At 40.1% G+C, this 26,933-nt stretch overlaps 1 protein-coding gene across 5 annotated transcripts in view; it reads left to right on the top strand.

Moving 5' to 3' along the window:
- Positions 1-26,933, top strand: part of Ctnna2 (catenin (cadherin associated protein), alpha 2) — a 1,098,179-nt gene that overhangs the window by 972,436 nt on the left and 98,810 nt on the right. For all 5 annotated transcript variants that reach the window (XM_011241195.3, NM_001355193.1, NM_009819.2 and 2 more), the window contains 2 exons: positions 25,480-25,572; positions 26,538-26,694. In XM_011241195.3, coding sequence (XP_011239497.1) covers positions 25,480-25,572; positions 26,538-26,694 — 250 coding nt within the window. The remainder of the gene's footprint in view (positions 1-25,479; positions 25,573-26,537; positions 26,695-26,933) is intronic.

The following is a 26,933-nucleotide window of genomic DNA, read 5'->3' as shown; positions in this document are numbered from 1 at the left end:
TTCTTGTAGCACCGGGTTACCTTGAACACTATGTACTTCAGCCTTTGAATTCTTGATATTTCTCCTTCAATGTAACAAGTGATATATTTAGAGTTTATATTACTGGGCCTAGATTGCTCTGGTCCTATGCTGTAAGTTAGGATTCATATGAAGGGACATTGTAATGGATAATCTGGAGAACCAGGGTGGGAACAGGCAATGGAGGACTGAGAAGCTATATAAAACAGATGGAATAGCCACTACACTGATAATCAGTGACTGCTGATCAACATTTAAATTAGGACAGTAGGAAGGGACGAGAAAATGAAATAAGTGGAGATACTTTGTAGTTATAAGTGCCCCAACCTGTATAAACCTTGAGTAAGATCTTGGCTTCCTAGTCTGTGTAACTAGGAGACTTGTCCTTAGGTAGTAATGAAATTGAGTAGAGAAAAGAGAAAGGGGGCATTATCTGAGATGATTGTGTAGTAGTTGTTAGTGGACTTTCCTACACTGAGGAATCACATTAGGGGTACAAAAGTCCCAAGGCTAGAGACATAGTTCAATGGTAAAGAGCATTAGTTGCTCTTATAAAAGACCTGGAATCAGTTTCTAGCACCCATACATTGTTTCACAACCATTCATAATTCCAGTTTCATAGGATGCAGCAACCACTTTTGATCCCTGGGCACCTGTATATGCAGGTACAACATTCACAAACATGTAAGTTAAATAAATATATGAAAATTTAATACAGCACAAACTCCGTAAAATATATACACTTATGGAGGTGAGAAAAATGAAGTTGTCAGATAATGGGGGAGATGGAGCCCCAGCTGGACATTTCATCACCAAATGGAGCTACTTGGAATAGGTTATAGCTAATTATGTTGTTGGCCAAAGGAGTTCTATGGGAATCTCCAAACAACCAGGCTGTTGCCAAGGCTGTGAATGACTCTGACAGCAAGACAGAAGACAACACCTATACAGTGTCCTGAACATGGAGGAATCTAACTGCAACCTACTTCACCTTTATAGGCTAGTGTTCTTGGTACTTGAGGGTACTTTGCATGCTATAAAAAGATAGCAGTAAACACCAACACAGCTACAAACTATTTGATTTACAATGGTGTCCTACCTACCAGGGTAATGGTGTAAAAAACTTATGGGCATAATCAACAAATATCTGATTTGACTTGAGGCCCACTCTTCCAGATGGAACCCATACCTAATGCAGATTGCATGACCATGAACTGAGACTAGATAGGCCAGGGACCTAGGGGAAATCCAAGTTCTACTGTTTTGCTGAAGAAATATGACAATAAAATGATTCCTAACAACATTCTACTATACTCATAGATCAGTGTCTATTATCGTCCATCATCAAAGAGGCTTCCTTTAGCAGCAAATGAAAACAAATACAGAGACACACACTGAGACAGTATCCAGAGATGGAGAGTCCATGGCGCATATAACCTTAAAAGAAATACCTTCATTAAATCACTCCCCTCATGGCTCAGGGAACCCTGAAAGGGTATAAAACCAAAGGCGATGGAGGACAAGACAGAAACAAGGACTTTTAAACAAAATAGGACAAATTCACAAAGGAACTCCCTTAGATTGTGGCAGCGTGCATGGGGGCCTACACTGGTCTGTACCACATGGGGTTCTAGAGCTGAAAGCAGAAGTTGACAAATGCCCCCACCCCGTCCCAGAATTTATTCCAATTAATAACCACTTGCAAATGAAAATCTAGCTTTTACCAATGTTATCTCACTAGGGGAACAAATGACTGTCGAGGGTAGCCTGCATGCCCAGAAGTAGGTGGCCATCAGAAAAACGAACAACAGCAGCACAACAGTTTTGTCTCATAGTGCCATGTCGGGGCTTTTTCTTTTTATAGTTTTATCTTGAAAAAAATTTTTTTATGTACAAGTTCTTTGCATATATGTACTATGTCTTCTGGTTTTGTGTCTTCCTGGAATTTCTGAACATGTGAGTGAAGTGACTCTCTGTCTATACCTGTTTCCTATGCCTCTTGGTGGGTGGAGGGGGGGCTCTTTTCTATCATACTTCTTTTGGTCCTATTTTGATGTGTTTGGTTCTTGTTTTATCTTATTATAGTTCATTTTATTCTTAAAAATAAAATAAAAACTAGATCAGAAATCAGGATGAAAAAATGTATCAAAATGATTATAGCTCATAGTGATGACATGGTGAAAATCTCTATCAGTGGGAAGTATTTAAAACAAAACAAAACAAAATACATGTAGCAAGACTTCATGTATCCGTGAGTATGGACAGAAAAGCTAAGATGATAATGCAACAACAACAACAAGACTGATTACCTGCAATACATGTAAGACAGATCTTGGTGAGTGGAAAGCGATGAGTTAACAATCGAAAAGGATGTATACATATGAGCTGTGAATAGAAAGACCAAGAGCTGACATGTTAGAGGAATGACTGCAGAGTTGGGAGAAAAGGGAAAGGAAGAAAATGGTAGTGATTCAGTGGTAATGGCAGGCCAGTGAGGAGAAAGTTATAAGGTAGAAGGTGGAAAGGGGAAGACGGGCATTGACCTATTCCTATTGCTGAAATTTAGCTTAAGTGGCAGTGTCTACATCACCGAGTACCTATTTATTACACTTTACTTCTAGGAAGGGTGGCGGCTCTACAGAGCTCACCCTCCCTGCCCTGAAGGTATAAAGCTGCACACCCAGTGAGGTCAGCTGTTTCTACACTGGAAGGCTTGACATCAGTTTGATCCTCAGAACCATCATTCAGGCAAAGGTTAGTATGGGATTGTGAGGGGCTGGTCCCTGTTGTGCAAAAGAATAAGGGATAATTGGGGAGGCCAGCTCTTGGAAGGGGTCAATAGTTTTATTTTTGAACTATGAGCTTTTGTAAGATTTCAGACTACAAGGAGGAGCTTGTTGGACATGTGAGGTCAGTTGGGAGAAGCCTCCTTGAGGTATGTGATCTAATTCTTGACTTATAGTCAAGCAGTAAGAGAGAAGAGGGGAACTATGGAAGAGAATCACAGAATGGTTTGCAACACTGTGAGCTGCATCCCTGTCAGTTACTGTTTGTGGAGAATGCAGAGAAGATGGCCTTCAGATAGTTGGCTGGATTAGGCAAGACAGCACTGTTGTAGGAGATGGAAAATGGCAGTGTCTTCATGATAGAAGATGTGCTAAACCTCTCTGTAAACTTGATGTCAGGGAAGCTGCCTCACACTACTGAGTCACCAGTCAAGAACTCTCTCTTCTCTGCATGCATTTAGTAGATGATTATTCTTCTTTTCCAGAGCGTTCTAACTCCACAGGCAGACCTCTGTTCTCCAAGTTATCTTCCACACATTTTAGATGTTCTTTCTGTATTGTGCTTGTGTGCATCTATAGATTGTCTATTTACAGCTCTGCTCTTGCCTGACAGTGCAAATGACAGTGGTATCCCCCGGAAGCCTTTCCTTTCTAGCCATATCTGATGATTCTTTCCTTACACCATACCCAGCTACTGTAAATCTTCAGTCACTCTCCCTCTGGCGCTCAGCTCAACTCATTCTCTTCCCATAGAATGCTCTCCCCTGCCCTCACTCTTGTTGCTCCTGTCTCCCTCATTTTAGGAGTTTATTTCTCTGTAAGATTTAGGGGTTAAAAGTTTGGAAGTTTTCCTAAAACAAAATCTGCTCCCTTCAATCCTCTTGTTAAAAGCAAGCTCTCTCCAAGACGTGTTCTCATTCTAGTCAGTAAAGTCTTCTATGGGAAAATGTCTTCTATTTGAGTTCATTTGCTTCTTCGTGCCCTAGTTGACCAAATGAGCTTTGAGCAGCTTAAAGGAACAGATCGTGTCTTTTTGATGTTCAGAGCTGAGCTTAGTGATGAATTATATTACAGGAGTGGGGAAGAGCAGAAAGTAGAAACAAGGTCTGTTCTCTCATTAGCTCTTCTGATTAACTCTGTTCTGGGGGAAGGCTAACAACCTGGCTATTTTTAGGGGCAAGTTTGCCTGTTCTGTCTCTATAGCCCGAACACAGCTGAAAAGTTTAAAGCCACACTATTCAGAAAAAAACAAAAACAACAACAACAACAACAAAAAAAAAACTTCTCCCAAGAGGCCTCCCTCACCTAAGATAATATGATTGTTTATCCTTGTATTTTGAAACATGTGGTGCAAAATTCATCTAGTGTATTGTCCTTTGGAGGCTGTAACAATGGCGTAGAAGTTAAGAGTGAATACTGCTCTTACAGAGGGTTTGAGTTCAGTCCCCAGCACTTCGGTTGGGTGGATCACAGATGTCTGTAGTTCCAGCTGCAGGGGATTCCCACACTCTTCTTCCAGTCTCTTTGGGCACTTGCACTCTTGTGCTCATATCCACACATGGACACATGTAGACACATGTAAACACATGTAATTAAAATCTTTAGAAAAATGCTATGTTTAATCAAGAGCAAGAGAAGAGAAACTTGGCAGAGGTATTTTCGAGCTTTTATCTTGATTTGAAGATCTAGCTATTCACCCTTCGATACCTTTATTGTCTGAAGGGTCTAGGCAAGTTCATTGTGCCCAGGTGCTACTCTGGCCTAGTTGCTCAAGTCCAGGAAGGTACACCCCTGATGGTACTCTTTAAGGCTTCAGTGGCTAATGCCTCTTCAAATGAGAATGGATTGTGCAGAACTCTCTATCTTCCATGACCCTGAAGTAAGGAGGAAATCATTTGATACCACACTCAAATCCAGTGATCCTGAATCTGGCTGAACATTGTATCTCATGTCTCCAAATGAAGTCAAACATGACTTTTTAACCTCTCCTTTGAAGTCTTCTCTCCACCCTCACTGTCAAATACCTGCCATTACTTTCTCTTTTGTGTTAGTCTGCCCCATGGAAATTACACTGACACCAGATTTTTGTTCTAGCAAGCCTAGGTTCCCACCATCAGGTAAACTTTAAGCTTTTCCTAAACCTTTGTTGTTTTATCTTATTTACCTTATTTATTTATTTATTTATTTATTTATTTATTTATTTATTGTATGTGGGTGGTAGACACTGAACCTGTAACTTCACTCTATTAGTTAGGGTATTCATTGCTGTGAAGAAACACCATGATCAAGGTACCTCTTATAATGGACAACATTTAATTGGGGCTGGCTTAGAGGTTCAGAAGTTCAGTCCATTATCATCATGAGAGGAAGCATGGCAGTGTCCAGACAGACATGATACTGGAGAAGGATTTGAGGGTTCTGCATCTTGACTTCAAGGCAACCAGTAGAAGTCTGTCTAACAGCAGCTAGGAGGTAGGTTTTCAAAGGCCAGCCCAACAATGAACTTCCTCTGTCTCTGAGTCAGGGTCCTAGTATGTTGTTTAGGTTAGGTTAGTCTTGAATTCAATATATAGCCTTGGTGAGGGTCAACTTTGAAAACTGCTTACCTTCTCAGCTGCACAAATCGAGTGCAGATTATAGGTCTGTGACATCGGGGTTTGTTCTCCTAAGCAGTTCAGGAAACAGTGGCTTTCACTTCATCTGGGAAGGTTGCCTAGTTGGTGTTCAGTCTCTGTAAGGAAGGTGAGTGTTGTGCCCAGTGGAGATATTGCAAAAGACACAATAAACATGTCCAGAATCTGGTGCAGGCTCCAGATGTTTCTAACAGTACGATTTTGGGCAGGCAGCACCTGACCCTTTCATTGCTTCTGCCTCCCTCATCATCTGTAAAATGGAAAAACATGTATTCTTGAGATTTACTAGTAAAGAATAAATGAGCATTCTACAAAAGGATTTTTCTTTTAAATTAGGCCTCTACAGCTCAACACTGACTTTCCTTCTTTTCACCTTATTGTAAAATTATTTAGTTTTGCTTGCATGGGGGTTAGATGTGTGCATGTGCATATATTTCATGTGAGTGGATGGGTGCATGTGTGTGTAGGTGCACATGCACTCATGTGCACAGACAGATAATGACCCCATAGGAGATATAATTTGCCTTCCTTTGTCATTTTCTTCCTTATTTATTAAGAAGATTTTATTATCACTTTATTGCTTCTTTATTTATTTATTATTAGGGTCATTCTTCGAATCAGGAATTTGGCAATTCTGCTAGTCCCAGGGAATCCTCTATCTCTAGCTAGAATTGCCTTCCCAGTTCTGGGATTACTGTCACTTGCCACCCCTCTCCAGAAGTGTTAAGGTAGCTTAGTGGCATCTGAGTCCCTGTCATCACACTTGTGCCGTGGCAAGTCCCAGTTTCTTCCCAAGCATCTCTCCAGCCCTGAACCTGATTTTTAATTATCTACTGTGATGTTTGGAAAGTTACTGATCTCTCTGCCTCATATATTTTCTAACAATAAAATGAGAATAATAAGAAGAGCCCCCACTTCACAGGGGTTTGTGCAGATCTGAGAAAATACACATAACACTTTTTATAAGTGCTGGACTCCTAGCACTAACTGCAGGCCAACTTAGGTGTGAGTGTAGCTGTTGTGAGAATAGAATGCCCTGATAACTTTGAAAGTGGACTAAGCACTACCCATGTGTCCAGGGCTCCTTGGAAAGTAAATGTCTCTGACTTCTGAAGACAAAACCAAAAAAAAAAAAAACAAAAACAAAAACAAACAAACAAACAAAAAAAACGAAAAAAAAAAAAAAAACCAAAAACCACAAACCAAAAACCAAAAGACTGTATATTTGTCTCTTTATTTTCTCCTCTTGCCACTTCTTTCCCATTTTCCATTGCAAGTTTGGTGGAGATAAATAATGGTCATTTCAGTGTAAGGAACCTGAAAGCAGCATGACCAAGATGTCTTTTACCACTCTGCAATGCTCTGAAAAGCGTGCCTTTCATGTTAAATCACAGGGTCTCACTCTTACCCAAAATATTTGTGACTGATGATAGTAATTAGGCCTCTCTAAATTAAAAGTGTTGGTAAAGCTCGCAAACTGCTTACTCTTATAGACTCATGTGAATTGATGACACGAGGAATACTTTTAAAAATGAAAGTAAGGGGTATAATTTTCAACAGGGGAAATTCTTGTGCTCAAACAATGAACAATAGGGTGTCATTTTGGTACCATTTATCAAGCAAAGGAGCCAGAGTTGGTCTGTGGGAATGCCTCAGAGCTGCAGGAACAAAGGCTTAGTTAAAATGCAGTTGGCTGGACACTAACTTGAGGGGTCTGATTGAAATGGCCAGAGGAAGGGTTTCGTAGGTTGCACTTAGGTGAAGCTCAGGGTACCTCCAGTTAGGCCAGTTATGTCTGAAATTGCAAGATCATAGGCATGGGGATCTTTCTGGAATAGGCCCGTCAGAGATCTACAGAACTAGGACCTCCAGGCAGAAGGCAAGTTTAACAAGCACATCTGCTAGATTTTATGATGGAGGATCATATTAGCTGGGTAGTCATGAATAAGTACCTATTTACCCAAGTTATGAAACTAAAGACAGACCAAAGTATGATTATATCACAATCCAACCTGGTAAACCAACGGATTTCTTGGGCTGGCTTACAAAGCATGGATGGGTGGTTGGTTATTTACAGGATTGTAAGTGTCCCTCGGGTAGCTGTGTCACCACAAAGTATTATCCTGTCATGGTTGAACACTTCCTGGAATTTGCTTCATGATGCTCCCTTTGAAGTTAACCTCTTCTTATATGATCTGTCATCTCTTAATGTGTGCACCAGGCAGGAAGAAATGGCTGAGGTCACAAGCAAGGGACCTCTGACCTTTCTCTCTCTCCTTCTACTGGGGAGTATCAGTAGCTTCATTTCTCTTGTTAAAGAAGCTACCACCTAGCCACTCAGAAAGTTGCTACGGTTACCTCACCACTGTATTTTGTGCTAGAATGACAGTGGGGTGAACATCCTTGTCCTAGAGCCAAAGGCCATAATGTAGCATCTGGTGAACTTAAAAAGCAATGGAAAAGAAAAATCACTTTCTCCCCAGCGAAGTCCTTAAAGAGATGATGGTGGTGGATGCATGATACAAACAACAACAACAACAAAAAAACAAAACAAAACAAAAAAACAACTTTCTGAAAGAAAGGGGGGGACCCCTCGTCAATTGGAAATATTCTAAAGGAGTTTAGAGCAAATTCAGATTAAATTTAGAATGAGAAGATGTTTCTCTACCATTGTTGCATATTAGGATTCTCTGGGGGAGCTTTAAAATCTCCAATAACACTGGACCCTGAGAATGGAACGTCAGTTGTCCATATTTTCTAAAGCTCTTCTTAAACATTCAGAGAACCAAAATAGAAAGATGTAGAACCTGATCTCAATTTGGAAGAAAATTAGCTACATAACCAAGGGAGTGTTTTTAGCCCAGACTCATTTTTGGTAAATGGATGTAGTTATAGCACCTGAAAAGGGATCATTGGATCAAGTCTGCTGTCCTTACCTTTGGCTTTGGCTATATTTTGAGTCATGTGAGCAAAATAATAAAATAACCCATAGATCATTCTAAGGCCCATAGGGCTAACACTTGGACATCTCTTGTTTTAAATGTAATGTCCTGGGTTATTAAAGTGTGCATATAAGTTTAGGACCATTCAATTGGACACTTCTAAGTCAAGAATTCTGGGTTTCTAGATGAACTGCTCCCTGGCTTACTATAGCCAGTGTCAAATTATTTACTGAAAATAACAGACTAGGCTTTGAAATGTCAGGCAGACATCCTCTGTCAAATGACTTTCCTCACCATATCCTTAAATGCAGTAGTGAGTCGTTTAATTATAAGGATGGCAACAAATCTTCTGTGGAACACTTGGTGTTTGATATCTTACAAACATTCTCATCAAAGGAGTTAGACTCATTATGCCCATTTCATTTAGGAGGGCATGACAGCATTGAGAGGATACAGTTGGCTTTCACATCTCAGATTGGTGCATTATGCCCAGACTTTAAATATCAAGACACCATTGGGAATTATTGTGGAGCCTTTCCAGTAAATTCGGATTTAGTAGATCTCAGACAGACAGATTTCTGAGAACTTCAGGCCACTTCTTTGTAATTAGCTTGTGGTCAGTGATTGGTTCTCTCTCTCTCTCTCTCTCTCTCTCTCTCTCTCTCTGTGTGTGTGTGTGTGTGTGTGTGTGTGTGTGTGTGTGTGAGTGTGTTAGCCAGAGGATAGCACCAGTAGCTCCTTCAATTGCTTTTCATTTTTTGTTTAAGATAAGGTTTCTCACTGAAGTTAAGTTCCTCATTGGCTACACTGGCTAGCTGTCTAGCCCCAGAGATTTCCCCATCTCTGCCTTTCCTGTGCTGGTATTGTAGGCATATGCTGCCGCATTCTGCTTTTACATAGGGGCTGGGGAGCCAAATTTCTGTCCTCAATTCTGCATGGTAAGCACGTTACCAATAGAGGCATCTCTCTGGCTCAGTGATTCACGTAGCCAGGTTCTATCTGAATCTCTCAAAGAAAAGCTAATCCAGGTTCCACTCTGGCGGCATGTGATAAGTAATATGGACCCTACACTTCAAAAGCATAGCCTCTCACCAAACCCCAACATATTCATTACAGACTCTCATTTTCTTCTAAGTTGATCCTTGGGAGATTTTGTCCATATTCTAGAGATACTGCCTCTAATGGATGTTTGCATAAGTTCTTTGTGGATGCTTTTAAAAGGCTATGATATCATTTTGGGATATTTTCCAGCTTCATAGCTTTTTAGTCCCTGAAACAGCTAATATTTTTGAATAAGCTTTATCTGGTAAAATCATGGTTGGTGATATCAGGCTTAAGTAAATGTGAATAAACACATGAGAATGCAAAGGTGAGAGATGCTTGAACATTTGCAGAGGTGAGGTGAGCAAGCCCTTAGAGTGGTAATCAGAGGCAATGGCTACCAGGAGGCATGCTCAGGGCAGCAAGTATCCTGGATGGGACCTAAGTACCCCTTAAGTTTTAGGATACCATTATACTTCTGGTGCCAGAAAATTCGTTACTGTGAGGAGTTAACTGTTTTCGACCTTATGTGTCAGGTAGCATATCATTTTTCGATATGTGTTTTAGTCATTTGTTACAAGGGCAGGGGCATTCTTAGCTTGAAGATCACACCCATATACATTTACATGGCTCATGACCAACTTTTACTCTTATTCAAACATAAAATTATGTTACTGAGACAATCATTTGTGAGTATATAATTTATCCTGTTATGGTGAAAAAATAGTACTAAACACTTTAAATCTTTACGTAGACTTCTAGGAGTGTCAAAAGGATCTTCATAATTATCATGTACCTAACTCTGGTGATCTTCAAATACTTTTATATCCTCCTTCCCCCACATAGGCACACAAGGTACGCTTCATAAACTTGCACCCCATGAGAGAGAACATGAATATTTGAGGTAAAAGCTCTCAGTAAATGAAATGAGCAGCCTACCTGGAAAGCACAAAGCTAAACAGAAGCAAGATGCATAGAATTTCTCCATTACTCACTCTTTTCTGGAAATATTAGTCAGAATGCCATCATTAGCTTTATATCACTGAGCAAACTGAAAGGTCAAGCCAAATGGCCATTCAGTTAGATGACAGATTCAGCTCAAAGAAAGAAAGAAAAAAAATAATAAAGACCTCCTGAGGATGAAAGCAAAAAATTCTATTGTAGGAAGTTGCTAAGCTTCCTACACATTTGAAGGGCATTATGGGCTAGGACTGATCCTATGGGCATTAGTGACAAGAATAACCTTGGCTGCGAGTTTGTGGATACTTGCAAAAGTACAGCTGCTCATTCCATCTAGACCTGGTGATGATCTCCCAAGAGTCAGAGAATGAAGCCAGGATGCATCTGTGACCTTGCTTGGCCATGGCTCTGGACTGTGATGGCTACATCTGCTGTCCAGTGAGGCAGAGGTGACCCTTCTGTGGCCAAGGAAAAAGGATTTCATTGCTTCAGTCCTTTCCAAGAGGGTTCTCAGCTTGCTGTGAACTAACTCTGCTGTCTAGTGTCTAGATACTGCTGTGACCCCATCTCTGCTCATTAGAGGAATGCTTTAGATTTGAGTGCTGAGCAAGACACTGGCATGCTTAGAGGCATTCTTGGGAACATGTGATCCAAAGAAAGCAATGAATGCGTGGCATTCAATAGGAAAAATTTCAGCTTATGGGAGATTTGTGTATGTGTTGTCAGTGGAACCAAGAGGCTTCATGCCACTATAGAACAGAGGCATGACGTGGCGGTGGCCACAGCAGATGTGACAAGTAGTTGAGAGTGACTGCTGAGTGAATGATGTTGTTCATATAAAAGAATGCCGGCGACTATAAACAGAGAGCTGGAAGTAGATATCAAGAATCAAGTTCATGAAGGTAGATGTTGACAGGAGAACAATGATGAACATCAATATATGGGAGATGACTTCTGGGGACCTGATAGAGGTGGACCTGTCATAATTTTACTTGACCTGTGTAATGACACTAAAATGAAATGCAAATAGAGAGTTCCATGATATTATCCATGGATGATGGAAGAACCTGTGCTTTCACTGATCTGGAAATGTGTGGACTTGCTCCCTAGGTAAGTCATGTGGAAAGGAGGAACCATACTTTGCAATCATGAGGAAGGCAAAAGAGCAGATCTGAAATACAGGAAGAGATATAAAAGGGGCAGAGAAAAGTTAGAATTTTAAATTGGGGGCATAGGCTATAGGAAGGTTATGGTATGTAATTCAAATGGGAGGAATGAGAATTTGCAAGTAGGAAGGGCAGAGGGAGAGCTGTTAAAGGGTTTGAACTTTCATGCTAGGAATTTGTTATGGCCTTCACTGTGTGTTAGAGGACATGACTCATGTCATCTTCTCAAAGCTTATGTAATCCACTTAAGTGAACTCTGAAGGTAGGTGGCAAGTGTGTAGCTCACAGTTCTTCCCACTCTGACAACATCTAGTTACAATGATGAATGCATGGACTTTTGTCTTGAGGCTCTTGGGGGCTACTGCCTTCTGTTGGGTATAGTCTGGATCCTATACATAGATTACTTATGCACTTTATACAAGCCTAGGATGGAGATAATCTCTTGGAAGTTAGTTGGAACAGGGAAACTGATGAAAAAGTAAATATCAAAAAGGACCATGATTGCAGATGATGCCATATCATTAATATAAGGAGGCCTCAGGAGTTATCTTCCCCATTTCAGGAATGGGTAGTGCTACAGTTAGAGAAATTTACCACCTAATTATGAACCTAGATTTTTTTCTCCTTTGGCTGTTTACTGGCAGACCACTTGTGCACATATTTGAACCTTAGATGACATTCTAAAAGTCTGTATGCAAGTCTTGTACCCTTTTGTCGCTATTTTTTTTTTACTGGTTTCACACAATCTAATATTGATGAGTACACTTGGACTATACATAATTTTATTTGTTAAATATATGTACCTATTCTTCATACACTTAACTATTTTTCACTTATTATTTGTTTAGATCATATGTGTACTGCACATGTGTGTAGATGCATGTGTGTGTGTGGTTGTGCATATGCACGTGCGTGGAAGTGCTTAGAGGCCTAATCTTGATGCCAAGTGTTTGCTCAATTTGTCCACATTGCATATTGAGGCAGTGCCTTTCATTGACCCTGCAGCTCCCCATTTTAGCTGGTCTGGCTAGCCAGACTGCCTTAGGATGCTCTCACTCTCCCTTTCCATTGGCTATGTTTACAAATGGGTCACCAAGACCACCTTACGTTTGCATGGGTTCCAGGAATGAAACTCGAGCCCTCAAACATAGGCAGCAAGCATTTACTCACTGAGCCATCTCCCCAGCCCCTGATCTACTTAACTTAAAAAAAAATTAATTATGACACAAGTATAGCATAATCTATACTTGGTTCAATTCCTATCATGAAGATGCTTTGGAGTATTTGACAGGCCTGTATAAATGAATCCTTGATTCCGACCAAGTTTCCATCAAAATCAGAGATCGACAATCCTTTTCTGCACTGGAGTAGATACTCCTTCTTCTTGGTTTGAGTGTTATGCGCTCTCTGTCACTATAAATCAACTCTGCCTTTGTAGAGCAAAAGCACTCACAGACAATACAAACATTGACAAATACTTTATTTACAAAAGCAGATGAACCAGTAAAACTTTATTTACAAAACCAGAGGAAGAAGAAAACTAAGGATTTATGGATAAAATTAGAGGAGAAACATTCTTTGTTCTTATGTCTTTTTTTCAAAGGTTGTCAGGAAAGCCCAGAGTTTCTAAGGAGTATCTTAGTTAAGATACTCTTGTTATATTCTACAGAAGGAAAACATATTAACTTAGTGAACACTTCTGTAGGCAAGTTTTTGTGCCATTAAGCATTATCTTTCTGTTATTCAAATGCTGATTTATCTGCCCTAATATCTTCATTTTTCTTCTGGACACAGCATTGTAATGCTTAGGTCAAGAATTTCTTGTCTTGTTTGGGTAAAAATTTCTTAACATTTATTCTTTGCCTTGTCAATAAATACTGATCACTCAGTTGCTGGGTAGAAGAGAGAATGGGGTGAAATTTATACTAGCCAGGTAGCCAGGGGAAGGAGAGAGAGAGAGAGAGAGAGAGAGAGAGAGAGAGAGAGAGAGAGAGAGAGAGAGAGAGAGAGAGAGAGAGAGAGATCTTCTAAGAGGAGGAAAACCAGGAAAGAGTTCATAGAATCCAGCTGGAGGCTGGAAGACCGCATTTGTAAATATCATTGTGATCATAGCTAGGAGATAGCCAGATTAGCTTAGGGACTGATGAGATACCATTTGACTGCACAGGTATTGAAGTGAAGCTTTAAAATATATCTGTGTTGCTACTGGGAATCAGCTATGGTAAAGAAATACTGATGCCATATTAATTTACTACATGCACAGTTACTTCGGGTTTTTTTCCACAAATGATTCTAACTAGTTGATTATTGGTCACACAGAGTAAGACTTGGGAAAGGCGGGGGGGGGCGGGGGGGCTCACAAGGACAGGAATTCAAGAAAATTCAGGACAGCAGGGTTGCCTGGGAGTATATTCCTATGATCACATCTTATATGGAACCCATGGTGGCCTCAAAGATGAGTACTCTATTTCTTAGTTATCTGCATGTATGTGGGGCAGCGGGACCATGGAGGGCAAAATAGGGCATCAAAGTCAAGTCTCATGGAGTTGCAGTGACCAGCCAGAAGCTTCATTGAAGATGCATATTTATGTATATCTGTATACTTAACTGTATATTTCAATGTTTTCACCCACATACACAAAAATAATGCATAAAGAAATAGTGTGTGTTGAGTAGTGAGGGTTGTACACACAGTATACCTGATCTGTATTGATCATTGTGAGTAGAATGTCTTCAGAGAATTGACTTTGGCATGTTTCTAGAAATTTAATTGGTAGAGATACTTTCTACAAGAATTCCACTTTTCATAAATCTTCAAAGACAATCTGGAACAAAGTGAGGTCTCTGGCCTAACTCTCATTAAATGGGAGTTCAGTGTGAAAAGACAGATCTTTTCATGGTTAGGATGGTTAGACATAAAGATATGGTCTTGACTCTACACATGTCACCAGGCTACAGGAAGAGACTGCTTTCACTTACTCCTCAGGATCTTCATTCTGAAAATATTCCTAGACACCCCAAAACGTGGAGCACTGGATGGGCTTAATGTAACTCATATCATCATTACAGACAAGTTCCCATACTACCAATGTTCAGCCTACATATATGAAGATCAACATCTTTCATGGCACTGTGGGAGGAAAAGTAATAGCAAGGAGTAATGACACTCCACCTCCTTGATGTGAATATAGAGAGAATGAAATCTCAGGAGGTCTTTGGTAATTAAAAGGGGATTACATCTATCGCATGATTTTAGATAACATAAAAGAAGCCACTGCTATCCTTTTCACATAACAGCACATTATTGATGAAGCAGCTTCAAGAACGCATTAGGTGATGTTTTATTGCATTATTTTAAGCCACTGAGGTTTTTATATATGAAGGGTATAGATTTATGCTGAGTGATTCAGCGAGGAAGCAGGCACATCAATTTGTTCATGAATGTGAGCTGGTGATTACCTCCATTAAAGTCACCAGGGCAGACTGATCACTTTAATTTAGGCAGAGGCATGCACACAGCATTGCTAGGAGTGCTTGTATCCCCAAGAACACAAGCAGAGGAGCTATTTTGCACCACAGAGGAGCGCTAGACATGCAGATTTGTGTTGTCATAGGTGTTTAACTACAAACAAGGGTGCAAGGACTAATGATGGGACTGGAAAGAAATTTCTCTGCAGTTCTGTGTAGCAGGATGGTGCATCTGGTTCATTTGCCTCTTAGCTGCAAGTGCTGACTCCATGTTAAATTGTGAAAACGGGTTGTGCAGGGATTACATCACTGTCCCAACTCTAGATCATAAAACTTGGGGGTACTCTTGAATGTGATGCAGCTGTATAAAGTTGAATGGTTCTATCATTTCCGTAATATGCCTGGGACTTTTGGTCTTATGTGTTTACTTGTTTACTTACTTTTAATGTAATCCCGTGGTTCTCAGCCTTCCTAATGCTGCGGCCATTCGATACGGTTTTATATGTTGTGTTGTCCTTCCCCCCCCCCCCCGCCAACCATAAAATTATTTCCATTGTTCCTTCATAGCTGTCATTTTGCTACTCTTGCGAATCATAAATAGTGGTGTTTTCCGGTGGTCTTAGGAGACTACTATGAAAGGGTCATTGGGACCTCAAAGGGGTCATTATCCTAAAGTCAAGATCTGCTGTCCTAATCACAGCTATGGACTAGGTTCATTGGAGGTTTCTGTCCTGCAGGAGTTGCCAGTATATTTAGTGTAATGGGAAGCAGCTTATTGTCTGCTATGGTTAAAGGAATAGCCACATGGGCACTAAGATGTCATGGTGAGAGAGATGTCTAGGAGAGATGGTGGGGAAAGGTGGTAATGAAGTGTTCAGATCTGAACACCGAAGAGAACCTTGTGCCAGCACTGTGGTCCTATGCAAACAAGCACCAGATTTCACCCATGCTTTCCACCTCTGACTAGAGCCAAAATGAAGCCAGAAGAGAAGAAAGCTTTTGTGTGGGTAATAGTAAACACAGGTGACCCCCACTAGCTGCTTAACAAGAGGAAAATTATTTGTCAAAGAATAAAACAAAATTAGGAAAAATTAAGTATTAATTATATAAAATTGCAAGAAAATGGAGAATATTTGGAAAATGAGATAAATAGCATCCCCAGACGCGAAGATATTGTCTATTATAAGCTATGCATAGGGTTAGACTAAAATATGTGAATGATAGCATATAAAGTAGACTTCATTTATTTTTTTATTTTTATTGATGTATATATGGGGGTGGGGCTGGGTGTGCCTGTTGAGGCCTGAAGAGAGTATCCGGTCCTCTGGAGCTGAAGTGACCAGGAACTATGAGCCTCCCAAAATGGGAGCTGGGACCTGAACCAGAATTCTCTGAATGAGTAGGCAGAGTTCTTGACCTCTGAGCCATTGATTCATCTCAAAACCCATCACTATTTATCTTTGCTTCTCCTTCATCTCCTTGGCAATACTCATCAAATTATGAACTTTTAAAACAGGTTACACGTGAATATCCAAAAGTTTAGTGTCCAAGAATTCAATAAACCACAGGTCCAAAGTACTACGGGAAGAATTGCATCTATACTACACATGAGTAGATTTATGTGTATGCATGTGTATTTCAGTGCATGTCACATGTATGTAGGGAGTGCCCACAGAGGCCAGAAAAGCATGTCAGATATGCCTGGAAGTAGAGCTACAGGAGGTTGTGAAGCACCCGATATGGATCCTCTGAAAGAGCTATAAATTATCTTAACTACTAAGCCTTCTCTATCCTCAAGTAGATATTTTGCTACTATTCCATAAACAACAGAGTCTCACAACCATCTACACAACTCTTACATTGTAATAGGCATTCTAAGTGATCTAAAGATGACTTATAGTGTGCATAGTTTAAATGCAGAAGCTCACCACTTCTGTTTAGGTACTTGGCACCAGTCCCTGCATATACCATGGAATGACTAGCTTAAGCTCTGTTTTTCTCCCCAAAATGGAGGTTCCTCAATGCAAGAATAAAACTTTTAATTGAGTCATACAGATGCACACAGGGCCATCCATATGTGCATGAGCTTAGGGGACATCAACTGGACCGTGGTCAAGGTAAAGAGAGGCTACACTAGAGAAAATCAACTCTCCTTTCATTTCAGCCTTCAATTGTCAATAGCTTCGCAGCTGTGGGTGGGGACTTGTAAGGACCTTGAGTCTGAGGCACAAGCTGAAATCCAAGTGAATTCCTTCTTATAGCTGGTTATATCAGTGCATAAGTGGATAAAGCTTCAGGTGGAGTCCAAAGCCTTCCTTGTTGGTGTTTACAAAGAATAACAGTGTGAACCTGTTATTTCTTCCACTTCTCTCATGGATTTCTCTCCTTTTTCTGGCTTTATAGGGGCATGGGACTAATGATAAATCATTCCCTTTATAAGTAAATAATTTCATTTTTATCTCCAAATTGACTGTGATGGTGAAATATTAACAAACGGAGCAAGAGCTTTATGGACCTCTGAGTTGCTACTTTGCTTCATTTTGAATGTAAGTTCTTCTTAAGACATGGATATGATTCCTGAAGGTATAAAAATTAATGAAAAATTGGAAAGCATTTGGAGGTCGAATGCATGGGGTATGTTCAGTGTTTGGAATTGAACAAAATCAAGGAATATTTAAACACATAATTTGAATTCCAGGGCCAGAAAAAGGAGAAAAATGTTCTTGTGACTCAGAGGTACATCATATCCCTTAGGAGTTAAGTGTCTAATTACTTTACAAGTTGAGGATTTTAATTAAGGTACAGTTCTCTTACAGGCATACTGGCTTTTGGCTTGTTTTGTTTTTGTTAGTGTTCAAATAAGACTCACATTTACTTCAAGATTTATTTTTGTGTATATTCATGTCCAGTCTATATTCACATGTTGAATGCAGGTACCTGTGAAAGTAAGTCATCAGATGGAAGCCCTTGAAGCTGGAGTTATAGTAGTTGTGATTCACCCAGTGTGGGTGTCAGGAACTGAAGTTGAGTCTTCTATAAGATCCTTGTGTGTTTTCCTGTGCTGAACTAACCCTCTAGCCCCCAAACTTGTATTCTTGTATTTGAATGTTCATATTTATATGTGAAGGCTTGATGTGGTTCTGATTATTATCACTGTATCATTATATGAGTGTCTTGGGAATGTTGAATAGTTGATTTTTCTAAGTAAGCATTAGGGTGCACCTGCCAATCATAATACAAACTGAGTTCAGGAAGTAACTTACTATATTGGAAAACTTTGCGCCAGCTTTCCTTAATATTTTATGCTATGTCCCAGCTTACTAATTGAATTGTTTTTGTTTCACCTGTTTATCCAATGTGTTTCAAGTAAAGAAAAGAGCACGATAATCATTGAACAGGAAGAAAACTTGGGTAACAAAGCAGTCAGTAAAGAAAGATTGAAGAGTGGCTATCTGAACTGTCCATGATACATTGAAAGGTTCTGAGCTAATACATTGAGTACTAAATTTGGAGTGAGCATTTTTTTGTGTGTGTGTGTGTGAGCATTTGAGTGTGCATGTGTGTGCATGTGTTGGAGGTCAGATATCAAAGTAGGATATCTCCTTTAGTCATCACTGGATTGGCTTTACTGAACCTGGACCTCATTGACTGAGATGGGCTGGGTGGTCAAGAAGATCCACCCATCTCCACAGTGTTGTGATTGCAGGTCCAGGTCACCACAGCTTATTTATAAAGGAAGCTCTACACCAACTGAGCATCGTTCCTAATGCCTCAGATTGCCTACGATCAAGCACATAATTTAACTATGGCTGGAAGCCTCTTCCTTTCCCCAAAGACAGCTTGTTCCAATGCACAGAGGCCACACAGAAAGCACTGCCTCGGCTCCTTCATCTTTTTTCCTCCAATTTATTTCTCTTTCAGAAGTTTCTGAGAAGGATTCCTTTTCAGTGTGGATATAATGCAATCAGTTCACTAAAGAGCTCTGCCCACCATGCTTGTGGCCCATCCAACATCAATTTTAATAGCTCCAAATTTAATATCCTATGATAAACTTCAATGTTTTCTAAGCCTCGAGGAATTGTGAATAGCTGTTGTTGTCCCAGTAACTGTCAATTATTCAGGAATAGAGAAAGAAAAAGCCAGATCCAGCTGGACGTGGACATCTTATAATCTCACCTCCTTGGTTGACTCATGTATGATTTAAAATTGACTCAAGTTTAATCAGACTGCATAATGTCTTCAGGGCTTCAGTCTATATTCTACTCTTGGTCTCTTGTATGCTTTCTTTCCTCATTGTTCTATAATATCTAGTGACATTAGTTTTCCTTCCATTCCCTCAGACTCAGTCCAATTGTGCTAAAATGATCATAGTGATGAGTCTTGCTTCAAAAAAAAAAAAAAAATAGGGTATTTTATACAACCAAGGAGATTCTGGTTTCATTGAACTTGTACTTAAAGAATAGATGAACAGGACTAGTTAGGAGTCATTTACTATGAGCAGCATTCTTTGTCTGGTGAGGAAGTGTTAGTAGGCTCAAACTATCTTACTCATTAAAGCAGTGGCTGTCCACCTTCTAGTGCTATGACCCTTTAATACAGTTCCTCATATGATGGCGAGCCCCAGCCATACAATTATTTTCACTACTCCTTCATAACTATAATTCTGCTATTGTTATAATGTAGATGTCTGTGTTTTCTAATGTTCTCAATTACCCCCGTGAAAGAGTTGAGGGTTGTGACCCACAGGTTGAGAACCTACTGCATTAGGGGCTACTTGGAAGACTAAGCCATGAGTTATCTGCTGACAGAGTTGTAAAAATCAAAGTACATGGAAGTCTATTCAGTGTCATGCTAATGGCAGTAGCTGAGGAATGCAAGGCACAATAAAACAAGGAAGGTAGGGATTTGGACAGCGTCCATGACCAGTTTCAAGCACACACCCTGTCTTCTGAGATACAGAATTCCTTAGTGTGCTATTTGGTATCCTCTCAGCCAGGTTCCTAATACAATAGAAGGTAAATGGAATTCTGATTTTAAGTGGAATTAAACATAGGAGTACTTGCACAGTAGAGGCTGCCAAACTTAGGATTTGTGGATCTGTGGAAATTAAAGAGAATAAATAATCAGAGAGCAGTGGAGATTGCCAGCGGTTTGTTTCCGCCTGGTGTGGCCAGCTCTGTCCCTCCAGCCAGGTTCTGTTGGGTGGTGAGCACCTTCTTTAGCCCGAAGTCACAGTGGAGTTTATCTAAACAAAGGGCAAGAAACAAAAAAAAAAAAAGTTACAAGACGAAAAAGCCTGTTACCTTCTGGATTTTGCTGGTTGGCATTTCTTTCTTTTGAAAGAGTCCAGCTGTTTTCAGCTCCATTCCCTCCAGGGCCAGCTTCTTCTAGAGAGCTGACAGCCACCACTGGTCTAGACATGACTACCTTCTGTACTTGACTAGCACACTCACTGGTATGTAGGCTCCAACTCTAGCTCTACTCAGATTTTTCTATTTAATTTCTAATTAATAGAAATAGAATAATTAATTTCTATTTAAGCTTTTGTTTAACCCATAGAGAAGCAAAAAGAGATGTGCCAGATATTTTTGATATTTTGATATTTTGATTATATATATATATATATATATATATATATATATGTGTGTGTGTGTGTACATATATATATATACACATACATGCAAGGTATTGAGTAGACAATGTATCACAGCTTCAACAGTTATGAACAGCTGGCTGGCCTTATGTATTTTATACCCCCACCTATTTCTTCTTTTCATAAGTAAATTCTAGCCATTTTATTATTACATTCATCAACATTTTGGTTATCTCTTTTAAAATAAACAAAAAGTAACTACGTGTGTGTATGGGGAGAGGTATTTATATCTGAGTACATGTACATTTGGAGGGCGAGAAGAAGGCATCAGATCCCTTTGGAACTGGCCTTTCCATTGTGAATTTCTGGATATGAGTTTTATGAATTGAACTCAGGTCCTCCAGAAGAGCAGTAAGCAGCCATAGTTGCTGAGCCAACAACTCTCTACCCCCAACTCTCTTTTTAATATTCAATACAGCAGCATCATGCTTCCTAAATTTAAATAACTCCATAGTAGCAGCCCATATTTAGTCAACACTGGAGTTACTTTGGATTCATAAATTGTAATTTAGACATTTACTGATTTACATATTTTATTGATTACATTTATTGATTTCACTATACATTATTGATTACATATGCTTGTAGCTTATTTTATTCAGGATATCAATAAGGTGTTTTGACCTTTCCTGATGTTCTGTTTTACACTTGTTTTTATCTTTTGTATTTTCTTTCTTTTTTTTAAATCCACAGATTTTTAATAAATTTGCAATTCAACCAACAATGGTGATTTTCTTTTTCTTGTGTGCTCTCAAATATAACTGCTACCTTTTTTCTTTTCTTTTTTTTTAGATATTTTCTTCATTTACATTTCAAATGCTATTCCCTTTCCTAGTTTCCTCTCTGAAAAAGTCCCCTATACCCTCCCCCCTGCCCTGCTCCCCAACCCACCCACTCCTGCTTCCTGGCCCTGGTGTTCCCCTGTACTGGGGCATATGATCTTCGCAAGACCAAGGCCCTTTCATCCCATTGATGGCCTACTAGGCCATCCTCTGCTACATATGAAACTAGAGACACAAGCTCTGGGGGGTACTGGTTGGGTCATATTGTTGTTCCACTTATAGGGTTGCAGACCCCTTTAGCTCCTTGGGTACTTTCTCTGGCTCCTCTATTGGCTGCCCTGTGAACCATCCAATAGCTGACTGTGAGCATCCACTTCTTTATTTGCCAGGCACTGGCATAGCCTCACAAGATATAGCTATATCGGGGTCCTGTCAGCAAAATCTTGCTGGCATATGCAATAGTGTCTGGGTTTGGTGGTTGTTTATGGGTTGGATCCCCGGGTGGGGCAGCCTATCAAAGTTTAGTTAGTTATACAAAGTGATCTGTTTTAGATAGTTTTGGTGGGAGAAAATGTTTTATAGATAGTGCTATTGCTGTCTTACTTGTTTTTCCTGTTGCTGCTAAAATACCCTGGTGTGGTAACTAAGACACTTGGCAAATGCAACTTAAGGGAGAGTGGATTTATTTGGGTCACAGTTACAGGATATGTCTATCATGGTAGGGACGTTATTGTGGAATTCACTTAAGGTAGCTGATTACAGTGCAGCCACAGTGAGAATACAAAAGACCCTGAATGCTTGCGCTCAGCTAGCTTCCTATAATCCAGTGGAAAGTGCAACCCTGGGGAATATTGTTACCCATGTTTACAGTGAGCTTTCTCAGTTCAATTAAACTAATCTAGATATTTTCTCACCCGCATGCGCAGACGCTAACCCAGTCTCAGCAATCCATCACAGATGGGTCTGGAGGCTTGTTTCCTAGGTGATACAAGATTCTGTCAAGTTGACAATCAACACTAACTCTCTCCATGCCCTTCCATGAGACACACCATCTGGTTCTTGTTTCCATCTCCCTTTTTCTTATAGCCATTCAGGAATCAGAGGTATTATTTCATTGACAGTGCTGCTATATTTTTTTAAAGAGATGTAAGAAAATATTAACCCAAACTTGGTTTCTGTAATACTTTGCTTTTTTTTTAAGTTGGTGTCATACAGCATTCTTTAACTGCCTGCTGTTTTAATAAAAATGTGACAATAACTCTGCCTCTCATACCAAGGATGGATTGTACAGAGAAATCAGCTGTCACATGTTGAGTCCTGCAAATTAAAGTCAAAGTCTTCCATTGTCTTGATAGCCTTCTGAGCTCAGCACAAAATGGGGAACTCCCTTTACTAGCAGGGCTTCTCCTTCTCTGACCTTGTCTGGGGAGCTCAACCCCCCATATCTTCTAATTACAGAATGTCCTTTAGCTTTGGTGTGATTACAGGTTCAGCTTCCTTTCTCCAGATAAGAAACCTGTCCGGAGCACACCTAGGATCCTGGGAGTGCCTTCTCATGCTAATGAGGCATCTGACAATGACCTTTGTCCACCCTGGATAGTCCCTACCTCCTTCCCAAAATTAAACAAGCATTGATTCACCCTGAATAAAGCTGACCTGTCTCCCTGAAGCTGATCCCAGAGTGTCTTCATCTCTGATGTACTTACGGGGCCTTCTGAGACCCTGTTCATTCACTCTACTCCCTATCTCCTCACGGGCCAGAGGCCAAGATGCTGGAGTCAAGTGAGGACCACAATCACATAAAACCATAGTTTATGCCATAAATGTTATTCAACATCATTGTGAAGGAATTCAATTAACAATTAGAAAACCAAAATTAAGGCAATATATATGTTTCTGAAAAAATCATACTATCCTGATTTTTCTTGGGCTAACATAAACACAGAGGGCTGAATTTTGGGTTCATATCAAGAACTAGAATGAAGGAAGTGTTATTTAATACCATAGAGTGGGTAAAAACTGATCAGAAGCTGTATGGGGGAAATTTCTTTAGCCAAATAGTCATACCTCTGTTTTGAGTAACTCCCATAGAAATCATATTCCAAATTATTGTATACAGCTACTTGTACACACTCATATTTACAGTTATCCTTTAGCAATTCAGTTAACACATATTAAAGACCTATATTGGGTGTTGCCTTTGTCATTTAGAATGTACAAAGAAAAAAACATATAGGAAATGGTGGCAACATGGTTTAGCTTGTAAATGCTTGTACTGATCTTTGTGAGATCCCAAGTTTGGTTTCTAGCACTCACATGGAAGTGGCTAAGAATTGCCTGTAACTGCAGCTCCAGGGGAATCAGATATCTCTGGTTTCTGCAGGCATATGCCCTCATGTGCATATACCCACACAGAGATGCACATAGGTACTCATAATTAAGTGTGAAATAAATCTCTGAAAAGATAAACAGAACCCACAAATGCTTATCAAATTGCAGAGTAGAAGCAACAAAATACAGCCAAAAAACTGAAACTAGGAGACCTCAGTATTAGTCCCAGTGTTACTTCTCAAAATCTCTGTGCCTGTTGGCATTAGTGTCCTTTACTGTGAGACACCATACTTTTCTTTCACAGACTTATTTCAAAAAGTAAGTATAATAGGGGAAGCCATCAGAAGAATTTTAAATACAAATGACAAGAAACTAGAAGATAACATTTGTAATTCATTGGAGCTGTGATGTTGGCAGCTTTTATTGTCATTGAAATAGACTAAGTACCCTTCGTTTTTCTTACTCATCTTCAAAGCACAACTCTTAGCGTGATGTTGTATTGAAGTCATCTTTGAAAATCTTCTTCACTAGAAATGCCTTCCCAGTTTCTTATAAGGAAACATTCCTCTACCTGCAAAGAAGTCCCATGGCTGGATGGAGATTTAAGCCTTGCCTAACATCCCAGCTCTGCATTCCACACACCAGCAGGACACAACTTCACCTTAGAAAGGATGAAAATGTGCGGTTCATTTTAATTTCTTCAAGCATTAGGGCATCTTCCAGGTAGTGACCATGAAAAAACATCCTGAGTAAAAGTGCATGTGACACAAAGGTACCAGGGCACTGTCCCTCTTCCAGCACCTTGCTCTGCTAGTTCTGCACCAAGGCTCCATTGACCATTCCCTCCCTTTTAGCCTCTCTAATCCTCAATTTCCTGATTTCTTCACAGCAGCCTGATCGGATGGATCAGAGTAATAATGGCAGCTTTGTGTACTGTTGACCTTGGTAAATCAATTTCACCTTGTATTACCAATTCTCATTCCTTGATGAAAAAAAAAATCACCTAAATAGTTCTGGGAAGTTGAATTTTGTTTGTTTTGTTTTTAGCTGTTTTGCATTGTACAATGTTTTTGAAAAGCTAAGTATGTGTATGCTTTTGTGGTAAAGTTGGACCATCTCGTTTTCTATATATTCCACCAGTGCCTGTTGGGACATACAGTCTTTCTTCACGTCAGTCTTATCTGCTCAAAAGTGCACTGCATTAGGTGACTGGTAGACTGGCAACTTTAGGCAGATTTCCATTTGGATAGAGCTCTAATTCAGCATATAATGTGTCTCTGAGTTGCAAAACATCATGTGTAGCATTTCCCTCACTGGAAAGAGTCAAGGGTGGATTCAACCAAGATCACAGAAGTCTTTACTGAATGGTGACTCTTTGGGGATAGAGAGCATGAGCAAATACCAGGGCAGCGAAAAGCAGAGTAATGGCCAGAGGACTTCATTTAAATCCTATGTTTATATATGCTTAGGGATCAAAGCAGTAGTTAAGTATTAGCTGGCTGGTCTTCTGGTAGACATGCCTAAATTCACAGCGTAGTATCCCATGGTTTGGCACAGAAGAGTGCCCTTATTACATTGGTGATGGAATGCCAGAAGTAGACACCTTTCTGAAAAGGACAGGCTCACTTCTCCCAGCTCTCCATTTTTTCTGTTTTTTTTTTTTCCAACTCAATTTTTCGCTTTTTCTTCTTCCATACAGGTTGCCAATTTGGCTTGTTCCATCTCCAACAATGAGGAAGGGGTGAAATTAGTCAGAATGGCAGCCACCCAGATTGACAGCCTGTGTCCCCAAGTAAGTACCCTTTATTTGGCTTCAAAAGTCCTTTGATATTGTGACAGTCATGGTCCTCTATACACAGTCTCTCTCTCTCTCCCCCCCATCTCTCTCTCTCTTTCTCTCTCTCTCTCCCTCTCTCTCCCCTTTTCTCTCTTTCTCTGTAGTTTTGGGGTGTGCACTTGCAGGCAGGTGTGTATGAACATCCATGTGGAGGCCAGAAGTCCACTTCAATTATTCTCTATATCATTATTTATTTTTATTACATGTTTCTCAGTAGATCGGAAGATCATAGATTTGGATAGGCTAGCTGACTACTGTGCTTCAGAGCTGCCTTTCCTCTGCTGTTTGTCATAGGTGTCTACTGCCACTTCTGGCCTTTTACATGTGTCCTAGGCATCCAAACTCAGTCCCCTGTCAAAGTCACTTTACCCAGTGAGCCATCTCTGCAGCCTCTTCCAGCGCTATTGTTTTCTAACCGGAACATGTTTAGCTGTCAATCTTGTAGCACTTCGAGTTTTATCTTTCTCCCAAAGAGATCGCAGCCACTCAGTGGACTTAGGATTATAGTGGAAATTATCCTCATTTCTACTCATTATTGACTTCATTCTGTTTGCTTGGGGTTGTGGTTTAAATGTTCCAAATCTATTTACCTTATCTCAATAAGTAAATTATGAACTTGCACATGCAGAAAGCAAGGTATAGATTTCTCGCACATCTATGCAAAAAAAAAAAAAAAATTAGTCTTGTCCAGCAAATACTTTTTGAAACCTAAGGCTAATTACTATCTCTCCAAAAGAAGCGGCAAAACATAATGGTGGCTAATAGCTTCCTTTATCTCTCCTGTTTTTAATTGTGCTGGATTCTGACAAATCATTTATCTGCAGTAACTTCAAAGTCTGGGTTTCCAACATGTGCTTTGACCTGCTTCTCTCCCTTCTGCCAAATGTGACCATCCTGTCCCTGTGTTCTCTTCCCAACAGGTCATTAATGCTGCCCTCACACTGGCTGCTCGGCCACAGAGTAAAGTTGCTCAGGACAACATGGATGTCTTCAAAGACCAGTGGGAAAAGCAAGTCCGTGTGCTCACTGAGGCAGTGGATGACATCACCTCTGTGGATGACTTCCTCTCTGTCTCAGGTGAGCATCTACAGGCCCCTTACCAGAGAGCCCGAGGCAACTAACAAGATAAGAAATAGCTCAGCAATGGGATGGGTCTGTGATTCTCTTTGGCCTCTGAGTTTTCAGTCACTCCACCAAGTGTGATTAGAACACCCTCTTGGGGAAAAAAAAAAGTTATCTCAAGACACTGGGTGAAAACCTACATCTTTCTGATGATGAGCTAAGAACATGAACAGATTGCACAAAGAGGCTTAGAG

This window comes from Mus musculus, chromosome 6 (assembly GCF_000001635.26).
Source record: "Mus musculus strain C57BL/6J chromosome 6, GRCm38.p6 C57BL/6J".
NCBI classification, from domain to species: domain Eukaryota; kingdom Metazoa; phylum Chordata; class Mammalia; order Rodentia; family Muridae; genus Mus; species Mus musculus.
This window is presented reverse-complemented; position numbering and strand designations above follow the sequence as displayed.